The 12,589-nt window shown below is 35.0% G+C and overlaps 1 protein-coding gene across 1 annotated transcript in view; it reads right to left on the bottom strand.

Annotated features, from left to right (window-relative positions):
* Window positions 1-12,589, bottom strand: part of CDH12 (cadherin 12) — a 497,894-nt gene that overhangs the window by 110,826 nt on the left and 374,479 nt on the right. Inside the window, exon 5 of the mRNA XM_015854453.2 lies at window positions 2,124-2,418. Within this exon, the coding sequence (XP_015709939.1) occupies window positions 2,124-2,418 (295 nt within the window). The remainder of the gene's footprint in view (window positions 1-2,123; window positions 2,419-12,589) is intronic.

The raw sequence follows: 12,589 nt of genomic DNA on the forward strand, positions 1-12,589 counted from the left end.
AATAAGTAGTGTGCTCTTGTGGCCATTGACCAAGAAGGCTGATAGTATCCTGGGGTGCTTTCAAAAGAGTGTTACCAGCACACTGAGAGGGAGGCTTTTCTCCTCTATTCTGCCTTGGTGAGGCCACATCTGTGTCCATTTCCGTGCTCCCAAATTCTAGAAAGACAGGGAACTATTGGAGAGAGTCCAGCAGAGGGATTAAAAAAAAAATAGAAAAAAAATGTTGAGGGGTATAAATCACCTCCCTTATGAGGAAAGGCTGAGAGACCTGGGACTCTTCAGTCTGGAGAAGAGAAGGCTGAGGGGGGATCTTATCAATGCTTATAAATACCTAAAGGCTGAGAATCAAATGGATGGAGCCAGACACTTTTCAGTTGTATCTAGTAACAAGATAAGGGGCAATGGGCGCAAACTGCATCACAGGAAGTTTCATATGAACATGAAGAAAAACTTTTTTACCTTGAAGGCAAAAGGGTGCTGGAACAAGTACCCTGGAGACACTGTTGAGGCTCCTCCTCTGGAGATATTCAAGACCTGTATGGATGTCTATCTGTGTAACTTACTGTAGGGAACCTGCTTTTGCAATGAGTTGTACTCAATGATCTCCTGAGGTCTCTTCCCTGCAATTTTTTGTTTCGGTGACATACGAGGATAATGCAATTGTCCCTACATGTTACTCACATCACATTTTATCCCATACTACTACTGTTTATCACTAAATTTAAACAGTACACCATTAATTTAGGGTAGCAACACACATAGATAGGTAGCTGCTTCCAGGAATGTCATACAAAATATTACCACCTGCGCTGCACAGCTGAAGGATCAACAGAATCTCTGCACACTTCATGGTCAGAAAAGTTCTGAAACTGTTAGTAAGTAAAGGGAGCATTAAATGACTTGTAGTGGCTTCTGGAGTACTGGGAAAAGATAGCTTAGCTTATGAGGGGAAATGGCAGTGGATTCCAACTGCCTCTTTGTTTCTCAATCCAGTATGAAATTAATTTCTGCTGCCCACATGGAAGCCCAAAGTGCCATCTGGAAAAAGAAGCAGGTGGTGTGTTTGAGTTACAAGTGCACTACTTGGGACCACTGCAGAATCATCCATGAAGAAGAGACCAGAAACATTCACTTACAGTATTTTCCTGCTCAAATTCAAGATCAGTGTTGTTTATGTCCTGACGTTTGTCTACTGTGTTGTGAAAACTCTCCAAGCAAATGCCTACTTCAGTGCTTCTGTAACTTTATTACTGCACACCTGGTCAGGCTGGACCTGCAGCAACATAATTGGAGTGTAGATGCCCCTATTCATTGCAGGGAAGCTGGACCAGGTAACTTTTCAAGACTACTTCCAACTCAAATAATTATATGATTCTATAGTTCTCTGCTCCTACAGTAACATCTGTAGATATGAAAATCTACCATGTTTACAATCAATCTTCTGGGTGGTTTCTTTTTCTTGTTTTTTATTTTTTTTATTATTATTATTATTTTTTTTTTCTGCCTCATGAATCTATTGCACTTAATATTTTGAATAATAGGTTTTCAAGACCTCAGCTAAGTCTTGATGGTTCTCCTCCAGTTCTATTTTTCATCGTGACTGCCAGGTGATGGCAATCATTACTTTCAGCACCTGTGAGGTAACAGGATAAAGAATTCTGCCTCATGTCATAACTATGGGATTATGTAAATACTAGTAGTTGTGCAGCAGCATAGAGAGGAACAATAAATAGCAAAATGTTTCACAACAAATAATGAACATGAACTAGGAAGAAAAAGGAACACAATTCATCACATGCAATATCAGGTCTGGGAATATAGAATCTCTGAAAGTTAAAGTATCTGCCATGGGTACCATTTCTTTTCTTCTCATGTCTTCAGGAATTAAAAGTTAAAAGGACTCATTTGTGTATGACAATAACTTTTTTGACAAGCTAATAAAGTAAAAAATGAAACTGCAATATGCATATTTCTAAGTACAGAGTGAGACATTTCTAACTAACTTTTTTAAGATGTATTTTCATTTCATCCTTCCCTTTCTCTCCTCAGCAGGAAATGCATATTGAGACAATTAAGTTATCAAGTGTTATGCAATTAGTTATCAAGAGTTTAAAGCTTCTTACCCACGGGAGACATTTCTGGTACACTGGCAATGTAAGGTCCATCCAGGAACTTTGGCTCATTATCATTAATGTCCTGCACTTTGATGATGAACTCTGATTCAGGCTCTAGTGGCTTCTTGGTGTCGACATCCACAGCCTGTGCCCGGAGTGTGTAGAAAGGTTTTTCTTCTCTGTCCAGCCTCTGAATGGCATGAATGTCCCCTGTGGTATCATCAATTGTAAAAACAGTGCCAGCACCATCTCCTGAAAGGGTATATTTAACTGTGCCCACTCCCTTGTCCAAGTCAGAATGAAGCTTGAGAACAAAAAGAGAAAAGGGAGGAAAGAAACATTAATCACTTTTTCTAGGCTTGAAAGTAATTATTATTTTCCTCTTATGTAAAATAAAAGGTGTTAGAGGAACCAATTTCCTGTCTTTAAGTTCACAGTGAAAATACAGGTAGAATGTTAATATTTTTAGCTCTATCTGGTATCTAGCACAGGCAGTATTTCAAATTCTATCTGTTTTCTGCCATGAATGCTGCTCACTACAATAAATGCAATGAAAAAAGGTTTAGGTTTTGTTAGAAACCAAATCTAAGACCAATAATGGAAAAACACCAATAACTGCATCAAACAAATGTGAGATGACATGAAAGAGTGTCAAAATCCTTCACAGGCATTTGGCTTTCACAGAAACAGAAGAGAATCAGCTCATTTTCACACACAGCTTGTTGAAATGCTAAACAAACTCAAAATCAAACCTGGATTAAATAGGACAATGCACTGCTCCTCCAATACATATGAAACAGAATTTAAAAGTACTACCTATTTTCCACAAATATTAGTTCATTTATTTCTATGCTTTCTGAGATACAGAGAGTTTGAAGCTAGGCTTTCAATTCCTTATTGGAAAAATACAAATAAAAATATCAGTTCTAACTCAATCATTTTCATCTTCAATATCAATTTGCACATTCTCCGGCCTATTTGAATGTTAAATCTCTATTTTTACTTTGAGAAAATACTTAAAAAATCTTCAAGAATTAGTGTTTGTCCTCTTGATCATTGTCTACTATAACATTATCTTCAACAGAAAATGTAGGCATTTTTGCAGTAGAGATATAGTCCAACAAACATCTTTCTCAATGTCTTTATCTGATTCATGCTCATCCTTTAAATATAACTAAAAGCTCTGAATATGTACTCAAGGTTACATCACAGATGCTGAAATAGCTTTTAAAATACTCACCTGCTTGTACCACCTAATGAGGTCTAAAGAGTTCTGCTATAATGGACACAGGTTGGAATGGAGTTTTCAAGAGTGAATTCTCTTTAAGCAGATTATGGATATAGGCTTTATTTACATGATGTACTGCCCAAGGTGAAACACAATAAAGGAAACTTGGGACATGAAATGAGATTATATAGAGAATGAATTACTGAGAAACATAATGGTTTTCGTAATGGGGCAAGAAGCTAAGCTACAGAGAAAGAGGAAAAGGCAATTATTAACATTTATAGCTATTGCCTTGAAATTGAAAGTAGGTCCTTGTGACTGTGGAGGAGGTCATAGTTTGTGGGATAGAGTGAACATAAACATAGTCTCTTCTTAGTCTACCTTTTCATTTCATCATTCCTGTTCAGTGAACAAACTGGATTCTGATCTCTCATCTAGTCACCCCCTGTATGGGATTTTAAATTATTTCTCCAGTCTGAAACAAAGCATTTTGCTTCTGGAGCACTGGTTCACTGTGGAAAAATTCAATGGAATTTAATTCTTTTCTTCCTGGGGAGTTAAATATTCCCGGCCTGTGAAATGAAAAGATAATACAGCCTGAGATAATTAATATCTATTTCTTCCTCATCATTTTAATTTAAGTGGCTTGCAAGCATCCTGCTGTTCCATTATACCTTGCTCACCTAAAACTTGCTATTTTTCTTCCATTATGAGATAGAGGCTTGCAGACACAAATGAAGTGAAACAAAATAATAAATCAAAAAGATGCTGAGAAAGCTCACAGAAAAATGTAATTTTATAAAGGGAATCTCAGCTTTTTCTTACTTATTTCACTGTATTAACCAAAGTACGTCTAGGCTTTATTGCAGTGTCTCCCTTTCTCCATACTCTTGGAAGAAGGAATATCACAAAGAAGAAGAATATGATATCCAAGCAAGGATTTGTAAACAGGAAACCATGCAAAGAATATTGTCTCTTCTCCCATATCCTGTTATCAGACTTGGAATTAAATCTGAGATGGTTGAATCTCTCTGATTGCCAGCTGAAGGGTTTACCTTCAATTAGTAACAAATCAAGCTAGGATTATACTACAGAGAAATAGTTACATTATACATATTCTTTTTTCCCTAGTAAGGGAAAAATATATATATATATATATATAACAAGAAGAAAGCAAAACAATGGCTGCTAAAAGAATGAAAGAAGGATATTAGAACACAAGCTCAAGCAAATCTCTTTCAAATTTACTGGACTTGGTAATTAGTAGCATTAGCAATTCTGTAGTTTGGTTGTGTTTACTGTGCTTCAGAAACATCACTCATGTGGTATAACCCAAAAATCACTTCATTGATTTAACCAGAATTGCATTAGCTAGGATTTGTCACACTGTGTTTATTTCATCAAATCATACTATGTTATAGGCTCCTCAAATGCTGTTGCTAGACAATGGGCAAATGCATACTTATTTGTAACCTGTATTGAGCCATGCAATTTGTGGGGCAATTAAATGTTACAAAGCATCTAATTACTGTAGTTAAATAGCTGATTGCTTTAATTTAAATTGAACTAAATTCTCCAGCAATAAAAAGAGATACAACATTGACATTCAGATGCAAGGACAGAGGAACTGCCACTGGTTGGACTTGAATCAGAGAATCATTTGAGTTGGAAGGGACATTTAAAGGTCATCTAGTTCAACCCCCCTATTAATGAACAGTGACTTTCACAGCACTAGAAAGTAGTCTTGGTATTGAATGCTTAAAATTTTCAAGAAAGCAGTCTAAGCTAAAGAATAAACGTGTGCTAGGTATCTTGGTTTTATATGCTACATACCATACTGAATTAGAAGAAAACACACATTTTGTGCTGAAGAACATATGGAAAATTTGCAATAGACTACTTTTTCTGACACCGCGTACATCAGTAGTCTTGTTCTGGTTTCTACTTTTCCTTCTGATTTGTACTTATTTTCTAATTCCTGCTTTGCTATTTGAACAAGAGCATAACCACAAAAATCTTACTGAAACTCCCCTGATGTTTACATTTCAGAATTACTTAAGTTTATTAAGACTGTGTGGTCCAAATGAGTGTATTCATATGAATTTTCTTCACAACCACATTTTCTCTGTAAATCCTCAATGTTAAAAATGCCACAAAGGTTTGAAAATGCAAAGGAATAATTTCAAATATATTCTGTTACCTTCCCTACTAAGTAACAAAGAGACTATTTTAGGGTCAGATCATTGGAAAAATCTACCATAAGCATAAGATTAAGCATTTCTTGCAGCAAAATCTGTTAGTGCAAAAAACCTATGACTGTTTTTTTGTAATGGCAGATAAAGACGCATTATCCCGTAATTTTTGTTAATGGTTACAAACAATAACACATATGGCAAAGGAAAAGACTGACAAAAAATCAAGTATGAAAAATAAGATGGAATTGTATTGTGAAGTACATTGTGTAAATCTATGCAGGAACTATGACAGTATTCTTGAATCACATCCAATACCAGATGCCAAACTGAGTCAGTCTACTGGGCCATATGATCTAACAGTCTGCTTCAGACTGCAAGTAGCTGACAGCTAGTTTGCTTCAGAGAAAATGAAAAAGTTGGTAATACAACTCACCACAAGCGTGCCAAGAAGAAATTATATGTTAGTTCTACAGGCAGTTATGTCTAATTGCTAGCAAGAAGTATGATTATTGCAATAAATGTTATGGCAGGCCATAACACTTCCTGTATTTCCTTACCACCACTTTTAGAAACAAATCCAATTAATTTGGTTTGGCAAACTGTTACAAATGTTTACAAAATAACTGTGGAATTAATTCTGCAGGAATTCAAAATCTTCTAAAATTGCTTGGGGAAAATAAGAAAGAAGTAGGATAAGTACAACATTTTAGTAGCATATTTAATAGTAGAAAAATTTAGTATTTTAGTTGAATAGATAGTATTTTAGTGGAATATTTTAGTCGAATATTTTCAAAATCAAAGCACTACTGAGTAAAGGTAGAAACGCTAGGATGATCACTGTATAGGGGGGCCCCCTGTACATGTAGAGGGGGATGCCCTTGATAAATTTTGATAAATGGAAATCAAAGAAGGGAGGAACCCTTACTTCAGAGGTGGAGTTTGGGGTGTGGTTTACCAAGAATAGGCAGGACTTGGGGGAGTTTAGGCGGAGTTTGGGAAGGGTATTACTAGGAATAGGCAGGACTTGGGAGGAGTTTGGTAGAACAGGGGCAAGGCTTTCACTTATCAATAGCACATTGCAAAGGAAGAAGCTCCTGGAAGGCCTGAAACCTTCAGATAAGAAACTGGACCAGTCATCATAAAAGAAAACTCATTTAATTTGACTTGACTATACACTGTGCATGTCCAAGGAGTGAAAAACAAGAAAACATTCAAGGAATTAGTTAGCATAGGACAACCCACTGTCTAGAATGAGTTAGCAATACCTGCTTCATGTAATCATGAGTGTGCATTTTGTGTGGTATAAATATGACTGCTTGAGAGACACTAGTTGCGCAATTGGGGCGGTGCAAGCCCCCCAGTGCACTGGTGTATACACCTTAAATAAACTACCTTACATTCTGACTCTTGTGAGTCTGAGTGCTGTTCCACAGGTCACTATAACTCTTTCTCTGGAAGTTGCTACTGCCCCATAGAAAAAGATTGACCTAAGAAGGTTCAAAGTCAGAGTGCTAAAGAACAATTAAGGAAAAAAAAAATAAAAAATTCATGAATCCATTAACATCTCAATGTCTGCCTAAGACTTCCTTTTGTGATGCAACATATTAAATCCTCCAGACCTACTTTTTCCCCACTTCCACGACTGTCTATTTCTAAAGGCAGGGATTAACTTTGTTAATATTCTGTGGTAGAGATTAACTTTGAAGTAGAAACGTCTGTCAGAAAATCAGATGATGCATAAAGACACGTTTTTTATAATAAGGACCTTCGGAACAAGACGGTGGCTTCTGGTGGTCTCCAAGAATCTTTACTCATTACCAATAGTGAACTAAGCACATCCTGACAGCTGAACTCAGTAAAACAAATAGGTGTTTTTTGTTTTTGTTTTGTTTTGTTTTGTTTTTTGTTTTGTTTTGTTTTGTTTTGTTTTTTGTTTTGTTTTGTTTGTTTGTTTTTTTTTTTTTGTTTTTCCTAGAAGAAGATTTTATCAATTTATAGCTTTAACAGTACAGTGTTATTAACTCAGTGTCGTTTCAAGTGTTTACACAGACGCAGAATTTTAAATAACTTCTGTAAACACAGGAAAGATCACCAAATGCATGTATTACTTTAGCATACTTCAAGAACTACTTTATACTCCTTGCAAAACTGAGCATGGCAGTAGCATGGATCAGAAATGTATGTACCTTAGTAGTACATTCCTCAGCATCCTTTGCACCCGATTCTTAACTGTACATCTTAAATACTTCAGACACTTGCATTAATGAACTTCGAATGTTTTGGAAAGTCAAAATACTTTGTGAATTCACAGATATTGGTGAAGAAAGCAAAAGCAAACCAACAACCTACAAAACAAAGAAAAAAAAAACACCCTAAAGTTAAATTCCAAGATATACCAGACTTGAAATAAAATTATTATTATCCACGCCCAAGGTATGAAACAAGAGCTATGGAAAGAAAAAAAGAGAGAAAAAAAAAAATAATCTTTTAATAGTCAAGGAAGGTTGAACTGAGTTTTCTTCTGTTACCAGTATCACAGGCTGAAAAAATATTTTTTTTTTTCAGTTTATTTATTACTAGTAGATGAATTTAAGAGCTATAAAGGCAGTTCATAGATGAATGTTCCAAGATATTAACCCTTCTATGAACACACAATAGTACGACTTATAAACCCTATACCTGTATCTCTACAGTATTTTTCATTATGCAATACATTTTAGGGCATAATTCCATTACTTTCTCTAAGTACTTCTAAGAATTTCCATTTGCTCTGTAGCCACAAGCTTTCCCTCCCCTGTGGCTTTTTTTGCATAACATTTGCAACAAAAGCTGTTCAAGGAGTCAAAATAATCAGACTGAAATCCATTATTGCATTAAGACCACAAACGCAAAATGATAGCCTGAACTGAGGAAAAGAAAAATCATCATTTCTGTATGGAAAAGGCAGATGCAAAGTAGAGGTACTATGGCAATCCTGATCTTTAAAGTCTGTGTGGTGGAACAAAGATGACCAGTGCAGAAGAAGAGGATGTAAATGTAAATGAGAAACCTTTCATACAAACCACTTAGGAAAACTGTAGTTGGAAGACTGCCCTTTATAAAGAGAGTTATTTGTAAAGATATGTATCACAGATTTTATATTGGCAAGTATTCTATGATCTACATAGATTACAGAGTTTCATTCAAAACCTGATCATTAGATTGTCATTTGTGGCTTTTATGTAAATGTTAATATTTCTCCCAACTAAAAACACAACCTGATTAACACCCCCCCCCCCCCCCATATGATACAAGGTAGTGGGGTCACAGACTTTAATTCAGGAAATTAACTAACTTGAAGAACAGAGCAATTGCCACTATTCAAACCAAATACTTTTATTTCCTCCTGTCTTCATCAAATGCACACATAGAGACACCCTTCAGAGGAAGGACATTTAGGGACAAGACATTATCTGTTCATGTCACATTCACTGTAAATGTTTATTGATCCAAAAATTTGGATGACTAAAGGCACCTTTCAAGTATGCAGCTAATGTGCATTAATCACCCAAGATCCCAAACTAAAGCTGGTGTCAGGAAGAGTCAGGACACAATATAAGCATATGGAAAGAAATGGCAACTAAAATGATGCAAGAAAAGAAAGACTAATAACAATAAATAAATAAATAAGGAAGAAAATAATGGTTTATATAGATTATTTGGAAAATATAGTTTTGTTTCCTTATAAGGCTGAAAACTGTCATCTGCAATAAGAAGAAATATTTTTGTACTAGTTTTGTAAAGTATTTTTAATAGGCACGTCCACCCACAAATAGTCTTTCGTAGTTCTATGACAATATTAAACAATAATTAAATAACTCAAAGAAAAAGATTATATACATATATACATGCATATATATAATAAGCTAAGACTAAAATTAATTAGTTGAAATAGTGTGCTGTGCATATCTTATGATCATGACTAATTTTCTTAGGAACACATTGTTATAGTTTCTTTATGTTTTGTGAAGTATCTACTTTCAAGTTTCTTATCTAATTTTTATAAAAGTGATAACAAAAAACAACAACATGGTTCTGCTTTCTTAAGTACCTTTTATGTACTGTCCAATTTAGATTAGTATACATTATTATTCAAGAGGAATTAAATAGGAAGCTTTTCTACTCCTTTCCTAATGATTTGTTTGTCAAATAAAGCTGAGTTTTATTTAAATTAAATCACTGATCATCCAATTAAATAAAACCATTATCTCCTTCTGTCACAGGGATTTAATTTAAGCATACTAAGTCAGACCAGACTTTTCCAATAATGAGTGTTGCTGCCAGTTAGTAATATTGATGGCAAATAAGTCATTAGGAACAAATTAGCGGGGAACAAAACTGCTACCTGACCTATCTGTTCAAGTGAATCCTTATCTTTCTCATCATCAATGACTTAAAGAGCTATGAATTTATGTCATTCTATGCTCCTCCAGAAAAAATATTTTTGCTGCATTATGCTGAATTAAAAAGTAATGTGCAAAAGCACATTCTGAAATAATTATCTTTTGCTTTCCAAATTAAATCAATTGCACAAATTGAAAGCTCTATCAACATTAACTTATGGAACATTCAAGTAATTATACATGTAAGTTACAAATTGCAAATACTTCTGATCATGACTTTTGAACCATCATTTCAGCCAGAGTTGATGCATTCAGAAACTCAGTGTCCTGAACTTCTCTTTTTAAATTAAATGTAAGAATTAATATTGGAATTCACTTTTGCATAATTCATATTCTTACTGAACTCAACTCCAAATTACAGTGTGTCAACTAGTTTCAGACCATAGCTGTGTTGAATTTCATTTGGGAGAAATAATAAATAAGACTTAATGTGACATCTTCATCAGCTCAAATCTGTGTGTGTAGAGGCTGTCAGGATGTTCATTATTTCTTATATAAGTCTTTAAGCTTAAATCATGTTGGCTTAAAAAGCTACTTTTTATTTTATGAAACAGAGAAGTCTTCAATAGAGATCTTGCCAGAAGAGCTGTGTTAGGTACTGGATGATTATTTTTTTCCCCACAGTTTTTAGAAACATCTTAGTATGCAATCAGAGATGGTCTTCTTTCAGTTCTCATCACAGATTTCTATGTTGCCACACCTAGCTTCTGGAATACAGTATGCCACCTCTTGAGCAGTAACCAATGGTTAGGTTGACACAGAGGCTTTCTTCAGCACTCTGTTGTGGCATTCACACACTTTTGTTACTGCTTGGAAAAGAGGGATACTTTGAAAAACATCAGTGTTCTGCACAACTGGAACAGATGATGGGACCAAGAATCTGTCAAGGTTTTTACCTACAACAGTATGGTAACAACAAAAACACAGATTCTAACAACAAATTCCAGTAACAGCAATTAGACAGTAAGTGAAGAAAAAAAAAAAGAAGAAAAAAAAAAAAAAAATAAGTGAAGAAAAAAAAAGAAGGAAAAAAAAAAAAAGAAGAGGAAATACAGCAAATTCTAATTTTTTATTTCTCCAATGCAGTTCTATACATCTTACTGAATTAAGATCATCTACAATGAAGCGTGCAGCTGCTGGTTACATCTCAGTGGAAGTTCTTACATTTTTGTAATTTCAGAGTTTTGTAAAATATTTCACAGAAACATAGCAGGGGATTGAATCTGAGACCCTTAGGTCCAAAGACCTCAACACATCAGATGAGAAAAACAATGCTGTGCACATATCCCTGTGAACAGATGTAGTATTTTCCTTTTACTACCATGTACTTGAAATTCATGGTAAGCTATATCCTGGTTCAAAGGAATCTGTGTAAGACACTGCCTCTCATGGATGAATGCATTTCAGTTGGCAACAGTAGAGATAGTTTGATTTACACCTCTGAAAATGACGATTCTCAGTCCACATCAGCACTTGGCTGGAAGCCTGGTGGCTATGTTGGAAGGTAATGCTGATGTATGAAACTGAGAAATGAAGAATGGGAAGTTATGATGATCAAGGTTCTGAGGAAAAAAAAAATTAAAAAAAAAAAAAATTAAAAAAAAAAACACAGTTCTAAGCAGCAGATAGCAATGTTCCTTTTCAAAGCAATACTTACTTTTTAATTCTAAAATCAAATGAAGGAAATCCATTACAACTGAATTCTGCATTCTTGCTACTTAATCATGCAATATCTGCAAAACACTCCATATTGCTGTGATTAACTAAAATGGCAAATAAAAGGGTGTGGTGCTCTTTGTAGCTAGTATATATTATTGTATTATTTCCCCTTTGAAATAGGAATCTGTAAGTGAACCAAAAAATTCCTGCATCTCTCTAGGTACCACATGCTTACTGGAATACATTATTTTGCATTATATTCCCTGTTGTGCCACTTTCATAACATATATAAAAAAAATGCATGAAAATATGTATTACAATGTATGAATAAATATGAGGGCTTCTCCAAAAGTAAATCCTATTCATTTTATTATGCTGGCCCATGACATCAGATGTAGATGTTGGTAGTATAGCACTAGAGGTTGACCCTTCCCACCAATATTACTTTCCATATTGTTGCCAGGTGACAGATGGCAGCAGAGGCGCAGTCTGACGAATATGTGCCTGACAAGGAAGTTCCAGAAATTCAGCTGTTGATAATGTTAGATATAACGTTAGATAACGATAGTGTAAAATGAAGTGTACGTACTTGCCAAGCAAAATGAGAAGGTCTGTTTTCTTGCAAGAGTGTGTGAACATAATTCATTTTCTGTAGAACTACACTACAGATGCCTTCAGCTACAGGATACAAAATCATATAGTTTGTGTTGCGTATTCCTTATATGTTAACTACACAGGCTTTACACTGAAAATCCAATCAGCCACAGGGGGCGCATGTTTGAATACCAAATCCCATGTGAACTGTGTATGAAATTCCTCATCTCATCTCATCTCATCTCATCTCATCTCATCTCATCTCATCTCATCTCATCTCATCTCATCTCATCTCATCTCATCCCATCTAATTATGGGCCGTAGCATTATAGACAATGTTTTCCTTGATATTTTGAT

The sequence above is a fragment of the Coturnix japonica genome, chromosome 2 (assembly GCF_001577835.2).
Source record: "Coturnix japonica isolate 7356 chromosome 2, Coturnix japonica 2.1, whole genome shotgun sequence".
Classification (NCBI taxonomy): Eukaryota; Metazoa; Chordata; class Aves; order Galliformes; family Phasianidae; genus Coturnix; species Coturnix japonica.